The sequence below is a fragment of the Mastigoproctus giganteus genome, chromosome 11, assembly GCF_048544385.1.
Source record: "Mastigoproctus giganteus isolate SK-2022 chromosome 11, ASM4854438v1, whole genome shotgun sequence".
Classification (NCBI taxonomy): Eukaryota; Metazoa; Arthropoda; class Arachnida; order Uropygi; family Thelyphonidae; genus Mastigoproctus; species Mastigoproctus giganteus.
In genome coordinates this window covers 8,656,077-8,674,494 of record NC_143585.1, presented here as the reverse complement: position 1 = coordinate 8,674,494, position 18,418 = coordinate 8,656,077, and the positions used below count along the sequence as shown (strand labels likewise).

The window sequence follows — 18,418 nt, the reverse complement described above, 5'->3', positions numbered from 1 at the left end:
TTCAACAGGATTATTCACATGCAAGCTGAAATTTAACTAATCATCCAGACTGCTTTCCAAATATTTCAGATTTTGCATATAGGGAATCAACTTATTTGAAACAAAAACCCTAGGTGGTCGGAGAATATCAACTCTTTTCCTAAAAACCATTATCTTTGTTTTAGATGTTGATAGTTTAAGCTTATTTATTGACGCCAAATTTAGCTAATTCTTCCAAATTATTTCTAGATATTCCTGGTATACAAACCACAGGATCATCTGCATATGCCAAGGAATAAATAGATTCAAAATCTTTTATAAGCCACTGATCCAGTACAATATTCCAAAAGATAGGACCAAGAACTGATCTCTGCAGACACCGTCTATAAACAGTCTTCTTATAAGTCTGAGTTTGAGCTCTGACCATAATATAATTACGCTTCAAATACGATCTAATCACTGAATAAACATAATTATCACACTTAGCCAATCTTAGGGACCCGAGGGCACTCTCCCACCACAAGGTGTGGAAAGCATCCTCAAAGTCCACATTTCAAATTGTGAAGATCTGCAGTCTTCTCAAATCAACAATAGCATTTTCTGCGGAAGATCCTTTCTTACAACCATATTAACGTGCAGAGCTTAAATCCTGTGTCAACAACTTATCATATATTCTTGGAACCAAAAGTCTCTCAATTAGTTTCCCATATTTGATAGCAATGAAATAGGACAGTATGCCCTAGGATCAGATGTCAGCTTTCCAGGTTTTTGTATAATCTTCAGTAATGCTATCTTCCACACATTTCGGATAACTCCTGCCAATAAACATTTGTTAAAAATATTTAACAGAATATCAGGATTAAATTAGAAGAATTTTATAATCGCCGTAATTTCAACAAGATCAAATGCCTGGACATCTATTAACTTTTAATTTTGCAACTGCAGCTGATAATTCCGTCCAAGAGAAAAGTTCAACAGTGAAATCATCAACGTATGAACTATTATCCTGATGGATCTTGACCTGATCAGTATTCTCTAATTCTAAATTATCTTCTGGAAACAAATGCTTAGTTATAAATTTAATTGTAACATATCAATCAACTGACTCAGCTTGACCAGATGTTACTGCATAATATACATCATTACCAATTAATTTGTTACGATTCACGCGATAAATAAGTCCCCAAGGTTCCGTGTTTCCAACAGTAGAGACCAAATTTCTCTAAATTGTTAATTTTTGTTACCTTATCTCCTTATGATAAATTTTTCGTTTTTCCATATACTCACGTCTAAACATATCAACCTCCTGGGTATTCCAGTCCCTGTGCCTTTGAAAATTTCGCCTGGAAATGTATACCTGGGGTCTCATTCTACTCAATTCCTGAGGCCACCAATTAACAATCTTAGATCTACTTAATTTCCTACGTGCAGACAAGCCCTAAAAATAGATGAATGAATATAGTGAACATATTCTTCTACATTTAATGAATTGAGATCAATAATGGTAGACTGATTGAAATCGAATTCTAATGAAGATTTGAAATTTTTTTACATTTAACAGTTTTAATTGAAAATCTCCTGAAGCCAGAAAGGAACTCACATTCAGAAGTACAAGGAGTATTATATACTATAAATGTAACCTTCCGTCCTATCTCAAACCGAGCAAGTAGGATTCTCCTCTTAATTATTTCCGGATTTTTCTTCCAAAAATAGTTCCTTGAATATACAAACACAGTGGTACAGACATGTACACTCAGTGATCAATGAATTATAACCACCTACCTAATACATCGCAGGTCCTCCTTTTGCGCTCAGTACAGCAACTATCTGACGTGGCATTGATTCAACAAGGTGTCGGAAGCGTTCGGGAGGTATGGCCAACCAAGCTGTGTGTAATGCGGACAGCAATGCAGGTATGGGGGTGATTGGAGTATCCAGACGCTTGATATGCCTTTACATAGTGTCCCACAACTGCTCTATGGGATTGATATTGGTGAAATTCGGAGGCCAATCGATATGCTGGGAGTTTTACGGTGGATGATGACGAGAGAGGTAACAGAAGTAAAAGGCAAAGGAATGGGTTTTAATTTCAGAAAAGGAAATTACGATGCCTTAAGGTACTACATGGCCTCTATTAACTGGGTAGATATCGCGCAGAGAATGAATACAATTGAACTGTGGTACGCTTTTAAAACATTAATCACAGATGCCTTGAATGCGTATATACCATTAAAAAAATACTCCACGAGAAGAATTCCAAGTTGGGTGAATATAGAATTCCAAGTTGGACGTGATAATCCCATTATATGAGTTTTATGTTAGACCACACTTGGAATACTGTGTTCAAGTAGGAAGACCGCACCTAAAGAAAGACATCGAGCTTCTTGAAAGGGTGCAAAGAAGGGTAACTCGCCTGGTGAGATCGGCAAAAGGGCGTCCTTATGAAGAAAGACTTCGAATATGTGGGTTGCAGAGTTTGGAAACTAGACACCTTAGAGGAGATTTGATTGAGGTGTTTAAGGCTCTGAGAGGCATCAGTAAAATGAATGAGGACAAAATTTTCAAGATTATAAATGATGTTAGAAGTAGGGGACATAAATTCAAGTTACGGGGGGAAATGTTTAGATTGGACTGCAGGAAGTTTTATTTTCGCCAGCGAGTTATAAATTATTGGAATAAGTTGCCTTCATGGGTGGTAGAGGCCGACAGTTTGGGGAAATTCAAAGGTCATCTGGATAGTACTTTCGGGTAAGGGAAGCGCATAGGTTTAATTTCCTTTTTATTTATTTTTTATTTTATTTTTTTATTTATTAATTATTGTTATTTAGTTATTTATTTTATTTATTAATTTTTTTTATTATTATTTTTTTTTGTTTTTATCATTGTTTTGTTCGGATTTTTTTTTTTTTGGCTGGTGCAGCATAAGCCATAGGCTTTCTTGCACCATGCGGCCGTTACTAATACTAATACTATTATGCCGGCGTTGTCTGCGCGGGTTATACAGTTGTTATAACCAGCGTAACTCAATTTCGGGGCTACGAATCCCGTCAATCACCTGAGGAAATTTCATTGGCTTTTTTTTTTTTTTTCGTGCCTAAGTTAATCGATTTCAGGCATTGATAGCAAGGATTTGTCTCCCCGAAAACTTGAATTTCGCGTACAGTAAAGCAGGCAAATCGACCACAGAACGCAAGAGATTGATGGACATATCACACATGGGCAGATTTAGATCTTGGGTGGCCCTAATGTGATACTAGTTTGAATTTCTTTTCACGTTCTTTGTGGTTATTGTAGGAATTTTAGGTACATCATCAACCTAGGCCATATTGCGTCGAGTATAATATGTCTGTAAATTGCGTGTGTTCTGTGGTCGATTTGCAGTTTGCGAACGAAAAACCCGAGTTTCTGTCAGAAAGTAAAATCGTTGCTGCCTCGCCTGAGACCGACTAACGAAGTGAAAAAGGCTTTGTTAAAAAAGCTTTGTCAAAAAGGATCATAAAAATTCATCGAGTAATCGATGAGATTCAAATTCATGTCTTTCCCACCCAATGTAGGGAGGACAGTGATTCAATGAACTGTGCTACCCACGAGCTCTAAGGATCATTGTTACCCTAACACATCCAACGTTGTTACTATGATTATTTGTTAGTGTGCATCTGAAGTGAATAAAAGAATCTTATGGACAATCCAGCATAGCATCTTGCTCACAACCACGAGGGCGTGCAGCAAGGTGAGCACGTAAGCATTACAGGTACTGGCAGAGGTCCTCCCGATATATCTTGAGGTGACCCGCTGCGGACTCACGTACCTACTGTCAAAAGCAACACCAGCCTCCATGAGCGGCTTCATTATAGACGTTACCAACACTCTTAAGAATGAGAAACAGGAAAGCGGTTCACCTGCTGCAAACCTGGCAGAATAGATGGACTGAGTCGGACAAAGGAGAAATAACGCGGAAATTCATCACGCAGTTCAGTAGAATACATCCAATGGTTCTACCAGGACCTAAACACAACATACCTTCTCACAGGCTATGGGCCCTGTCAGGCAAAATTAAACGCGATGGGAATTATTGAAGAATCCAATTATGCCTGCGGAGAGCAGGAAACATCTCATGCATGAGGCGAACTGTACGAAGATCTGAGAAGCCTACTAATTGCAAGGGTTAAATATTTACCAAGCAGTCAAGAACATCTCTTGGACACCGCTGAGGAATATATAGCCTTCAGCTGCTAAGCGTAAGACCTGTTCTCAAGAAGAAGAACAGAAATAGCATTCCAACAAAATGGACCAAACCAAAGAAAATAGTGCCTGATTGGACTCAATATGACAACTAAATAACAACAGATGAAGAAGAATTCCTGACAGAGCACGGTAGATGAATTTAATTATTCGGGTGGCCGAAATATAATTATTCGGGTGGAGTAAAATAACAGTTTTGTAGAGTGACTGTTAACAAGTGTGGATATGTTGTCGACTGTCCAGTTATCAACCAGGAAATGACAATCAACAGGGAGTCAATTTCCGATTACCGTCCTTGCCAGGAGGAAGCCGGTCGCTACTGAATACGTACTGATTAGAATCAGAGTGCACGGTAGAGCAATTTGTACAGGCTTAGCCAGCGCGAGCGCACAAGACTCATTCATCCTTTCACATGGAATTAATTAGTATTAGTATTAGTATTAGTAACGGCCGCTTGGTGCAAGAAAGCCTATGGCTTATGCTGCACCAGCCAAAAAAAAAAAAAAAAAAATCCGAACAAAACAATGATAAAAACAAAAAAAAATAATAATAAAAAAAATTAATAAATAAAATAAATAACTAAATAACAATAATTAATAAATAAAAAAAATAAAATAAAAAATAAATAAAAAGGAAATTAAACCTATCATCCTATGTGCTTCCCTTACCCGAAAGTACTATGCAGATGACCTTTGAATTTCCCCAAACTGTCGGCCTCTACCACCCATGAAGGCAACTTATTCCAGTAATTTATAACTCGCTGGCTAAAATAGAACTTCCTGCAATCCAATCTAAACATTTCCCCCCGTAACTTGAATTTATGTCCCCTAGTTCTAGCATCATGTATAATCTTGAAAATTTTGTCCTCATTCATTTTACTGATGCCTCTCAGAGCCTTAAACACCTCAATCAAATCTCCTCTAAGGTGTCTAGTTTCCAAACTCTGCAACCCACATATTCGAAGTCTTTCTTCATAAGGCCGCCCTTTTGCCGATCTCACCAGGCGAGTTACCCTTCTTTGCACCCTTTCAAGAAGTTCGATGTCTTTCTTTAGGTGCGGTCTCCATACTTGAACACAGTATTCCAAGTGTGGTCTAACATAAGCCTTATATAATGGGATTATCACGTCCCTATCTCTACTTGCAAAAGTTCGATAGATCATCGATAGGACACCATGGGCCTTCCTTGCAACCTGTTTACAATGCTCAGAGAATTTCATGTCTGACCGTATCGTAACACCCAAGTCCCTTTCCTCCAGTACTGGCTTTAGCTGAACTCCACCAAGTGAATAAGTTTTTTTGGGATTACTGTTTCCCAGGTGTAATACCTTACACTTTGTTGGATTAAAGCACAGCTGCCATTTTTCTGACCATTCCTGAAATCTATCTAGGTCTCTCTGAAGAAGCCCAGCTTGACAGTGATCATTAACTACTCTCCCAATTTTAACATCATCTGCAAATTTAGACATCACGCCCTCTATCCCTTCATCAATGTCGTTTATGAAAATTAAAAACAACAGTGGTCCTAATACTGATCCTTGGGGAACCCCACTTCTTACATCAACCCAATCTGAGGAATAGCCATTTATCACAACCCTCTGCCTCCTGCCCTGAAGCCATCCTTCTATCCATCTAAGGATTTTCCCAGTTATGGTGGAGTATTTTTTTTATATTGATGGAATATTCAGGATTTGAGATGGAGTATTCAGGAATGCTGTCCGTGCTCTAGAACACTGCAGTAATTAATTAGCTAATTAATTTATTAATAAATATATATATATTTATTTATGTATTTGGAGATCGCTACAGCCGTTGTATGTACAGTGCGAGAAGTTGAATTCAGTTTTCATAACATTCCCAAATGGACAGTTTCATCAAATACTGTTGGAAATCCTTTTTAAAAGGAGGAATGAGATAAGCGGGCACATTTCCATAGAACGAAAATCGATGCTACGAATCGAGCATACTAAAATTCTCATCAAGGCTGTATAATTGTTTACCTTGCAATTTCAAGTAAATGGCTCAAAGTTGTCCTTACTGCTTCCCTTAATTATCGTCGCGTTCTCTTTCAAATACGCAGGTTTTCCCTTTATTTTCTATTTCTGCATTTTTTCCCCTTTTGATGGTTCGTTGTTAAAACGCTTAAATTTCTTTACGGTTTGTGTGTAATTCAATTTTTCCCCCTCTAAGTACGCCATCAGGCCTAAATAACAGGTATAACAGGTTTCACTTCACGAAAAGAAACTTTTAATTCGTTTATCTTCTTAATTTTTAAATCGGATGAAAATGCGTGGCTTAGTTTTGCTGCTTTTGTTGGAGGGCATATAATGAAATCAAAACAAGCTTTCCAGTTCGTTTGACCTCGATATTCAAATAATCTGCAGAAAATAATTTAATGCTGCAGCGGTAAATTTTGAATGATTCCGTGATGAATTGTTTGTAAGGCATGATAACCCTGAAATATGGTCATGGTTCTAATGTTGTCCTTAATTGGTTCCTATTGAAGCGGGAGTTTGGTTTCAGAATTTGAGAAAACCCAGACAGCCGCAAGGCACTTCTAAACACAAGAGTTTATAAACGTTGATTACCTCAAAGCCGTTTTCAAGTTTTCTGGAAATGTTCAGTAAGGCTAGAAAAAGATAAATACAAAATAATAATTAATGTCCCAAAATTCCCAAGATCAAAAAAGTGTTCTGAGGAGGTGATTCTGGAAAGAGGATCCGTTCATTATCAACGGATCCTCTTTAGTACCTAGAGAGGACCCGTTCATAATTAACAACAATAAACGGCATTCTTTAAGGGTCTTTTAAAACCAGAGAAACTTCAAAAATTTAACTGCTTCTTGGTGATTTATTGATGGAGTAGCAAGAAGCTACACCATCAATAAATAGAATGTAATAATGTATTAACTGTTATATTAGGGCCCCTTCAAAATTATCTAAATTATTCGTGTATATTATGCCTGTAAATTGCGTGTTCTCTGATTCGTTTGCCTGTTTCTGCACGACAAACCCGAGTTTCCCCGGAGGAAAGCCTGCTGTCTTTGCCTGAGACCGACTAACTCAGCTCCAGATTAAAAAATACCCATAAAAGTTCCTCGCATCATTGACAGGTTGGAATCAGAGCTTTTTCCACCGGTGTAGAGAGGACAGTGATTATAACCACTGCGCTACCTACAGGTTAAGACAGAATAATATATTGAGAAAAATATATGAAGAGTGGAATATACAGAAACAGTATGCGTGTCACTCCAGAATCCACCATGCTTGAGCAATTGCTGAACATGAATTCCATCTTGAAGATATGGATCATGCGAAACGAAATAACCACGGTAAACCTCAGAAAACAGCTAATCTAAAGGAGATCTAGGCAATTCTCAAATAGGAGTGTTAAAATACTATCTCAATGAATTCCTGCGCTCAACAGGTCGAATTCATGCCATGCAGGAATGCTGTTTCCATCGTTTCTAAATTTTGATTTACAGATTCAAACAGCATAGAATCGTCATAGTTTGGCATTCCTAATATTGAGCTTTGGTGTCGTGTCACCTGCCAAAAGATGTCGCCATGGCATGAAATCAGCATTGCTTCCCTTCCTTTTTCCTTTTTGGTGTATTGAAATTGCTGGCCACCCTTTTACTATCTCAAGGGCCATTCTCTACTCAAACCTTAACATCACACCCTGGATGCAGCGGACAATTAACAGGAACATACACACTCTCGCACAAATGCTCACAGGCAGAGTGGATGCTCCAGTCCTGGATAATATTCTAGTCAAACCGCGTGCCACTGCTAGACGTTGCGGGGAAGTAAATAATCCACTGCGTCCAGTCCTGAACAATCTTAGTAGCCTGCAAAGATTCTTCCCGTCAAATGCAGCGAAAATATTTAACTCACTACACATAGATGCCGAAAAACTGTGTGAGGATGCAACATACCGGAAAGAGATCTTCCAGGATTCGTATAGACTTACCGAAATATGAATCGGCTGCAAAGTACCAAAGAATTTAGAGTAAAAGAGAAACTTTCTGCTTTAAGAACAATAATAATTTGTTGACTGTAAAAATATACCTTCTGTAACAGTTATGTAAATATGTAATTTATAGATGGAATTATTAGTGAATTGTAAATATATCAGTTGTATAATGTATGTACAGAATCATCAATGTGTAAATACTATATATATTAAACATAAAATGTGTATAAAATGTATTTCGGGACGAGACTACGTGTTCAGTATATGTAACCCACTGCACGTAGTATCTCGTACCCTGATATGTACTTAGCACCCTCCTGGCACTTTGCCGTCCCGGGGTGGTTTCCTTATGGAAATAAACGGATAATAATAATAATAATAAAATAAAAAATACAATTATTGAGTAATAATTAAAATGCCAAGACATTATTTCTTCACGTGCTTCATACACTGCAGCCGGTGAGCCTGGACATACCCTTTCTCTGAAAGCAAATAGCTGCCGATTTCAAATTTCAGATAACCATGGTTAACTTGTACTACTACTGAGCATGATAGTATAAATAGTTACTGTTGACTTCTGCAGCTGCTCAAGTTGACTGTCGGATTACCTACTATTATTAGGGAGTTTGAGGCCATCTCCTGCATTACATTTGGTAGTCTCGCCTGCATGAATTTGGTGATTCTGTAGAGCTCTTTTTAGGTGCGGTTTTTAGGGAGGTTGCCCTGTTGGAGATTTTGTTTGCAGAATCTGTTGCCATTTTGTCTTGGATCCATGTTGATGCTGTGAATACTTAATACTTGTATTAATATGGCCACCCTCTAAGTGTTATTGTGTTTTCTTAAGTGATATTCATTTTCCTCTGTCACCTCCAAAATGAAATAAATATTCGTCATTGCTATTGAGGAATTTTTATTGTATTTTACAACTGTTATAATTAGTTTTTTTATTTCTTCGATTGCTTCTTCGTAGACACTAAGTATCTTGGCAGGAACTTGTAGTTTTGTGGTGGGACACTTGTTTCAGTAAGTTGCCATTTCTCTACTGTGAGACGGCTAGTGATAGAGTAAATGTGGTCCCTAAAACGACTGATGCCAGCCTGCAAATAGTTTTTAATTTTCTGGCCAATGAATGTGGTACCCAGTAATATATGTATGAGAAAAGAGGAAGGCACTGCCACAACTCTTATTTGCAACAACGTTGCTGCAGTCCCTCATAGCTGTACGTTTTCAATTTGAGTCATATGCTGAAGGGTCCCTCAGAGCTGTACGTTCTCAAGTCGAGTCATACGCTGAAGGGTCAAAATATCATATATGCATCAAAGGACACAGCAACAAATAAGAAAACAAGCAAAGAAATCAAATCAAAGACAGCAAACAATACATCAGATGGAAAATCGAAGTCTGCAGAAATAACATTTAGAAAAGTGGAAAAGAGAAGTGACATCCTCTTTATCAACCGATAATGTGTAACGAAAAAGTTGAACACCACGAAAATCTCGGGTTAGCATGAAATAAAGTTCGATAAAAGATAATTTTTGTGAAATGCCATCGTTTCTTTTTTTTTTTTTTTTTTTCACTTAATGGGCAATATTTTCACAACACGGTCACTTCATAGATCGATCAACAACCTATTTGGTTGGTTGGTTTCCAGTGAACATCTTAAACTTGAAATAAAATTATATTAATAAGAACCTTAAGAGTTAGTCGCAGGCCATATCCTGATAAGCATCAACTATTTGCGCAATGATCTACGCGTACGTATATACCACCTACCCTTCCAGCCAGGTGGTTGTAAATTGGTGACACGTAAATAAACAAATATTTCATTCAAATTACGCAAACCATGTAAATAAACAGATATTTCGTACATTCAATTTCGGTAGGCCTAAATAATGGTAATGCAGAGTACAAGAACACAGGTGTAGGTCTGAAATTTATGGAATAAAAATATTAAAAATTAAAGAATCAAAATATTCAGCCTCACAGTTCAGTACACTCCAGAAGCTTCACACTCCAGAAGCCTCACACTCCAGAAGCTTCAACTAAGTTTAATTACATACACTGGTGTGCAACACGTAAGGACCAACACTATTTCTAAAGGTTACAGCCACAAAATCTTTACTTAAGGTACTCTTTACTGATGAGAGCAGATTCAGTCTCAGCAGTGATTCTGGACGTCAACTAATCTGGCGAGAAGTTGACATATTACCCTGCAAACATCACGGAAACGGATCTATATGGCGGTCGAGGTGTTCTGGGGAGGCGTTATCTTGGATGGACGTACACAACTCCAGATACTGGAAGGCGGTACTGTAACCGGTGCACGCTACTTTACTGAGGTAATCCTTCCCCATATGTGTCTGTTACGAGGTGTCATTGGCTCCGAGTTCGTGTTTATGGATGATAACGCCACACCCCATCGCACTGCAGCTGTTGATATGCTTTTGGAAAGTGAGGACATTGTTCGTTTGGATTGGCCTGCCAGTTCCATCGATCTAAATCCTATCGAACACATATGGGACGGTCTGGGGAGACGCCTAGCGACACGTCCACACCCACCAGAAAATGTTCACCAGCTGAAAATGGCGCTGACTGAGGAATGGACAATGTTATCGCAAGAACTTATCAACAACATTGTTTTAAGTATGGACAGGCTGTGCAAAGCCTGCATCGACGTTAGGGTAGCCATATCTCCTACTGAGGACCACCTCTTCCCTTTGTTCCATCTTTATCAGTGATCCATTTGTATCATAGCAGACAGTGCTATGTTGCCATTTTTGAATAACGTCCCTCTGTACCGTTTAGTCTCCGTTGTTGTGTCGGTGTTGTTTCGCTCATCATTTGTGTACCTCACAATGTTCTTTTGGTATGCCGTTCCCTTATCCAGGCGACTCCTATGAGAAGCTACAAGTGAAAACCTGACTGGTCCTTAAATTTTGCACACCAGTGTATAACTGGATCGATCCCAGGGCTTTGCCAGAAGTCAATGAGAACAACGAGGGAAGCAATTTTATTCTATTCTGACATTCCTTTAGTCTGACTTCATCCTCGTTTTTTTCAGACAATAGCTAGAAAAACAATGTCGACCCATTGTTTCCACTATGAGTCAGCCACGGTGCCTTTTACGAAAATGAGAAAACTTAAATTATATTTAAACCGATATTTTAAACATAATTTGGAAAGCATATTATACTTTTCTACGGTTTCGATCTATTGTAGTTCCATCCATATATCATTTCTGCCATTACTGATATTCATCGTTCTTTTTCTCATAGTGTTCAATGGCGTGCAGAGGGATTTCGTTCAAGCCACTTTCTGAGGACCATTTTCTGACGGACAAAGATATCGACAGAGAAGTGAAAGAGGTATGTGAGAACTCCGAAAAAAGAGATTCCTACTTGAAACAACTGAGCCAAACAGCGTCTGGTAAGTTTACTCTTAATTTACGAAATCACAAATGACCTTTGAATGCCATAGAATTATGATTGACCAGTTAAGATACTATATGTACGTTGAAATTATTTTGTTATCGAAATGGAATTTTTTTGAAACTGTAATTATTTGGATAAATAATTTCAGTAAATATTTGGATAAATAATTTCAGTAAGCGAAGATAATATTAGCCACTTTACCAACGTCCAATAGAGCGGTTCAGGGGAGAAGGTCGGTGGACATCTTGTCAGCAGTGAACACCACCCTCGTCGAATATTCGGAGGTGGCTAGTGAGTATCCAAAACGCTCATATTACTCGAAACTAAAACTCCCTTAGAAATCCTCTGAATCTCTTACAAAACTTCAAACAGTAAAATTACCCAGAATAAATACCAGTTTAGATGAGAGTTTGTGCTTGCTTGTCAACATTTGCTAGTTTGAAAATTCAGGATTCCTTTCTTCGACAAGTGAATAATAATGACTGGTCTAGCTGTAATAAACTTTCTTTTTGTCCTCTTGCTTCTGTTTTCTTATCGAATGAGTTGTTACATTGCCACAGTTGCTTTGGTGGGATGAAAAACTAATTGTTCTTCTTCTTCAAGAGGAATGTTTCCATTTACAATGGGTGTTTTCTCAGTCTACAAGTTATTTTTTGTAAGAAATTTTTCCCGCTATAAAGTGTGGTTCAAGGTGTCTTCCAATAAAAGATTTTGGTGTCCAAACGCCTTTACCATTCTAAGAACGATTACGAAAAATCAGTATTTTTTTCTGATTTTTCCTTTAAAGCTTCTGATTTAAAAATAATCGGTAATTACTTTCCGCTACTTATTAGAGTAGTTAAAGTTCCTGTTTTATCCATCAATCTTCAACTGAGAAACTTTTTTCTGCATTCAGTTGAGCTCACGCCCATTCCTCGAATTGTAACGGTAGGTAGATTTTCAGCTCCTCAGTTCACGATGGGTCGTGCATTTTTGTGGCCGGCTAGAACCAGCAACCTCCTTTAATGGCTGAGTACACTAACCACTCGACCACAACCTGTAGTAGTTACAATTATAAGACAGGATAAACTTCTTAAAAGCTCCTGTGTCTATTTTGTTATTTTATAGTTTATCGTAATTGGTAATCTGTGTGTACTTTCATTTTTTCATTTTCTCAAACTTTAAATGATTTTTGTAAATGGTAGATTAACTTTTGCACTAGGTAGTGTATTTTGAATTCTGCCTTGAATATATATTCCACTGTAGCGTCCAAACAAGCAAACAATTATTGTCTTCTATCTTTAGAGGCCTAATGAGAGAAGATTTTCTCTCTTTAGCATCCTGGCATTCAAATTTCAGAAACGTAGTGTTTTTCTGTTAGGGAATTTGTATCATCACTACATTTCAGAATACACTCAAACGAATTATGTTAAGAACGATTTTGCATTGAACATAAGCTCTAGCATAACAGATCACTTAAATCAGTCTTTTAATATATATAAACTTCCCTTTATGGGGTTGGTCTGTGTGATATATATTCAAGTCTGACTTGATAGTTGAGTGAAAGTATTAGCCTCAGAAGCGGTGTGGTCATGTGGACATGTGGACATGTGTATATGTAAGGGCGGCACCTAGAACGTTTGTTCAACTCCGCCTTGTGTCTCTGTGAAGAACAGTATTACTACAAATGGGCCAGATATGTGTGTGACGTACGTTTGTGTGTATTATGTGTGTGTTCTGTTGTTATGTTCTGGCCACTTGGCTACCCAGAAGCATCAGTCGCCTGGACAGATGATTCTGGGTACTCGTCCACACCACGGGAAGGTGGGCCAGTCCCAGAAAAACACGTACTGTCTCAAGAGAGACTCTGACCCACCTAGTGTTGCCAGAAGGTGGAACAGATTCCTCTGGGGGCCCATTCCAGAGGGAGGAGATAAAGTCAGAAGAGCCCAAAAAAAATAAATAAATAAAATAAAATAACATAAAAAATAAAAATAAAAATAAACCACCCGTGGTGCAGTTAGGAAAAAAAAAAAAAGAGTAAAATAATAATAATAAATTAATTAATAAAAAATATATATATTAAATAATAATGATAAAAAAAACAATAATAAAAAATAAATAAATAAGAAGAAGAAGAAGAAAAAAGCAATTTAATTAAATTGGCTGCACTAGAGTGAGAACTCAAGGCAGAGCGCGTGAAAAAAAAATTAATTAAAAAAGATATATATATATATAATAAAAAAAATGAATTAAAATAAAAAATAAAAATAGAAATAAAAATAATAAAATAAAATAAATAAATAAATTGGCAGCACTAGAGCGGGAACTCGAAGCAGAGCGGTTGAAAAAAATAAAAAATAATAAAAATAGATATAAAATAAGTAAATAAATTGGCTGCGCTAGAGTGGGATCTCAAAGCAGAGCGCGTGAAGAACAAATGAAATAAATCAGAAAAATAATAATTTAATAAGAATAAAGAAAAGAATAGTTTGATTTAGAAAATAAAGAAGAGAAAAATAAATAAAATAAAATAAATAAATAATTGAATGAAATGAAATGAATGAAAATGAATGAATAAATAAACTGGCTGCACTAGAGTGGGAACTCCAGACAGCACGTGGAAAAGAAAAAAAAAATGAAGAAGATGGTGGCATGCGAATATAGAACACTTTAAGTCACTGAAGAGGTATTGTTAGGTGCAGTAACAATTATGTAGCTCTGCTTCCTGCGCTTAAAGACTTCGGATGCATAGGATTGGAATGCATTTAGATTGTCAGGTGTTTGGAGTAGAGGCTCTGGTTACTGTTCTGAGATACCTGGCACAGCCTGCAGCAGGGTCCTTCTTAAGTCATCGTACAACCTGCATTCGAAAAGAAGATGTTTCCAATTCTCTGGACTGCCGCAGAAACAGCGATCTGTTGGTAGCAAACCCAGTTGATGTAACTTTTCGTTGAGGGACCCGTGTCCGGTAACCAAGTAGGAGGATTCCAAGGTGAGAGAAAGCCAGGTCTTTACCGTTTTCAGGGTTGTGAAAGTGACATCAGGGAGGAATTTTCTGGTAACGGAGCCTGTGTGTGTGAGGTGTTCCATCTAGACTGCCAAATGTTGACGAGTTCCTTATAACAGCGAGCTCTTTCTGCTTTGGGGTCAGTATTGAGATTTAGTTCTAGGCCCTGTATCTTCGTTGGTATTTTCTTTTTAATTCTGAAGTTAAGCCCTCTGAAGATAACAAATAGATCAAGCGGCAGAGTGCCAGCTATCACCAGGATGGCAGCTGTAGACACTGTTCGGCATAATCTGTGCGTGGCCAAGAGCATAGCACGTTGAATGGAGTTGACCTTGACTTTCATATGTACTCGTTGAACCCGGTGAAACCACGCTCCTGCTGCGTAGGTCACAATGGGGATGAAAACAGCTTTATAATACAGAGAGAGTGTTTTGTTGGAGAGTCCCCAGTTGCTCTTGGAGATCCTCATGATTGCAGCTGAAAATCTTTTCGTTTTGACCCCTAGGTATTGTAGATGTGGAAGGAAGCTCAGCTTATGGTCAATGATCACCCCTAGGACTTTAGTCTGTGTCACAATAGGAAGCTGTTTTCCGGAGATGTTGATTTGTGGTGGGCGACGTAGGTCAAGCTTTGATTTAAAAAGCATCATTTTTGCTTTGCTGGTACTGATTTGAAGCTTGTTGAGAACTGTCCAGGAGTAGAGATCTGCTAGGACAAGATTTGCTTTGTTTTCAAGGTCGGAGCGTGATTTCCCAGAAACAACCATAGTCTGGTCATCTGCAAACGCCACAATTTTGCATCCTTCAAAAGTTTTAGAAAGCCAGCTGTGCAGGACCATGTTCCACACAAAGGGCCCAAGACAGAACCCTGTGGGCACCCCCGAGAGGTTGGTCTAGTTATCTGCAGAAGATTGGATTTAACCACGATAGTGCGCTCTGTGAAATAGTTCTGGAAGAGCTTATAGAGATGGGAGGTACAGTAAGCGGTGTGGTCAGGAGCGGGAGTGCAGTAGTACACGCTCTTTGAGTAGCCCGGGGGTTCAAGCCCCTGACTACTAAATACGGTTGATCTGTCAACCCGCACTGGACCAGCGTGGCAGATTATGGGCCATTTACCTCAACGTGTATCGTTGAGGAGGCTTCCATTCTGCTGTGGCACCACCGTTTTGATAATTGAACTTAGAGGTTTCCGCTTGAGATCCATAATGCAGAGAGTGAGACACACATTGCATGCAGAGGACTGCATAAAATCTTGCATTTTTGTAGTCTGGCACGGGTTGTTTAGTACATGAGCTCAACTGGCAGGAGGAGACTGATACATTTCTATCTAACTTTCGGGTAAAATAACCATGCAGTCCAAGGCCAAGACTCATTAACTATTTTGTATTTATCTATGATATTTACATATATCTCGGTGTTTAGATATTTGATTCTATGATATTTACATATATCTCGGTGTTTAGTGATTTAATTAGTTTTCACATTAAAATTTTTTAGTATATAAGGCGACTTGTAATACACCGGCATTGTCTATGATACCTATCTTTTACTTTTCCCCTTTCCAGACATCCCTCGACCCCGTGTGAAATCAGAGGACGGCACTCGGATTGCATACAGGTCCCACGATAATCAAGTTCTCACCGATGCGGATTTAAAGAAAGCAGCGGAAGAACTAAACGAGAACCCCGATACTAGGGATTCCTGCTTACAACAACTAAAAGAAATGCTACTTGGTAAGTTGACATCGATTTCCAAAAAAAATTATAAATTCATTTTTTATTGCTCTTCAGTTGGCCTTTTTACCAGATGAGGAGGCGCATTATAGCCATAGTAGCTTATGCGCCATTAAACTCCCATAACAACAACAACCAGATGAGGTCAGCTATAAATAAGGGCCAGCCAAGTAAATGTCATAAGTAAGATCACGTAAACGCAACGTTAATATCAATAAAATAACTTCGAGAATTAAATTGAGCAAATTATTTCTCGGTAAACTGGCACGCAGTACAGGCTGCCTGCGCTCTGTAATAAACTGAACGTTGCCCATAAAGTTTTAGCAAGAACTTATTTTTTTACGGTACACACCTCTTAATTCGTGTGGTTTGAAGACAGAATTTAAAGTGAAGGTAAAATGAAATTAAAAATGTCCCAAGGAAAATGAAGTGCATTATTCTTTGCTCGGATTGTCACACATAATTAAAACTGTGATTGTTAACCGAGTTTCCAAGAGTCTTAATGGGAGATTTTTTGTAAAACGCAGCTGGTTATTTCAAGAAAATAAAGTTGCGTGTGTTTTTATAGATGAAATTAACTCCCAGGATGCGCAACTAAAGAATATGTTGGAAATTTTATATGCGTCATATTGGTGAGAGGTTAGCTAGTAAATTCCTATTAAGAATCACATTTTGCTAGTTCTGACGAAACCGTTCAATGGCCAAACGTTCAGACAGATTCAGCAATAACCCTTAAATAGATTCAGCAATAACTGATAATTGATAATTTATTTATCCCTATTTGGCGTTACGCTTGTTGGGAGATAACAGCAAGACGGGAGGGAGAACTCGTAAGCCAGAGGCTTTTTAAGGAGTGTTCCCTATGAAAAAGATACGAATAACAATATGAAAAACATCTGAAATTACAGCGGTGTTATTTAACAGATACATCATAAATAAATCGGACATATTTCTACATTTCATTACAGAGACCTTCGAAAACCAACCACGTGTCGCATGGTTTACAACAGCACTTATAATTACATTGTGAACTATTTTACAATAAGAAGTAAGAAAGAAAATATGATGAAATAATTGCTAGAGTGTTTCAAGCTTTGCTTTTTTTTGACAACTATTCCTTTAACTTGTTTCCATAATTTACAAATTGGTAATGCATTTCCTCTATGTTATTAAAGGTAGAGGAAATGCACTGGGGAAATGCAAAGTTCAGGAATTGAGTGGAAGGTGATTTAGATCAGACATCTCCAAAACCTTAATGAAATTAAAGAAATGAAAAAACAAGAGCTGACAACTTGGGAAAGAATGCTTAAGCAGAAGATGAAAGAACCAAGCGTCAAGACAGCATTTTGACTCAGTGCCAATGTGGTAATATGAGTGAGAAGTAGTTTGATAAAATGAAAAGCATCCTTAAGAAAGATAAAAAAAAAAGATTTTTAGTCTCGTGTTTGCTTCCACAGCAAACAGAAGAACAAAATCAGAGAATAGGAGAATATTTAGACACATTGAAGCAGAACCTCCTCTCTTCAGCAAGAGAACGCCGATGCAGAGAGAGTTCATAGAAAAATAAGCAACCGTTTCTTTTATGAAAACCAAAAAGCCTTCTGCATGAATATCGGAAAAGAGGGAAAAGAAGGTGACGGACAACAAGAGCAGGAAACGATCGAGGAGATTTGGGAAAACATATGGAACAACGAAGTAAGACATAACAGCCGATCGCCTAGATAGAACTAGAACGGAAGAAAACGAGGGGCATAGAAGAGATGACAGACTGATAAGGAAGAAGTACAAGAATCGATCAGTAAGTTCCATAACTGGCAAATCCCAGTAACAGATAACATCCATAACTACTGGTACAAGAATTTCACTTGCACCACAAGCAGATAGCAGAGCAGTTCACCGGAATACTCAAGGAATCACATACTTGAAGTCTAAGGACCAAGATAAGAGAAATACAGTCCGATCACTTGCCTGCCAACGATATTCAACATCGTAACTAGCTGCATAACTAAGAAGATACCAGACCATTTGGAGAGAGCCAGAACATCATGGCCGAGGAGGGGAAGGGATGCAA

The 18,418-nt window shown here is 38.0% G+C and overlaps 1 protein-coding gene across 2 annotated transcripts in view; it reads left to right on the top strand.

Annotated features, from left to right (window-relative positions):
* LOC150077687 (alpha-tocopherol transfer protein-like) overlaps nucleotides 1–18,418 on the top strand; it is a 46,057-nt gene that overhangs the window by 2,335 nt on the left and 25,304 nt on the right. For both annotated transcript variants that reach the window (XR_016547652.1, XM_090385468.1), the window contains exons 2-3: nucleotides 11,471–11,621; nucleotides 16,180–16,347. Coding sequence is in view for 1 of the 2 variants with exons in the window: in XM_090385468.1 (XP_090241594.1) it covers nucleotides 11,477–11,621; nucleotides 16,180–16,347 (313 nt within the window). In the remaining variant the exon portion in view is untranslated. The remainder of the gene's footprint in view (nucleotides 1–11,470; nucleotides 11,622–16,179; nucleotides 16,348–18,418) is intronic.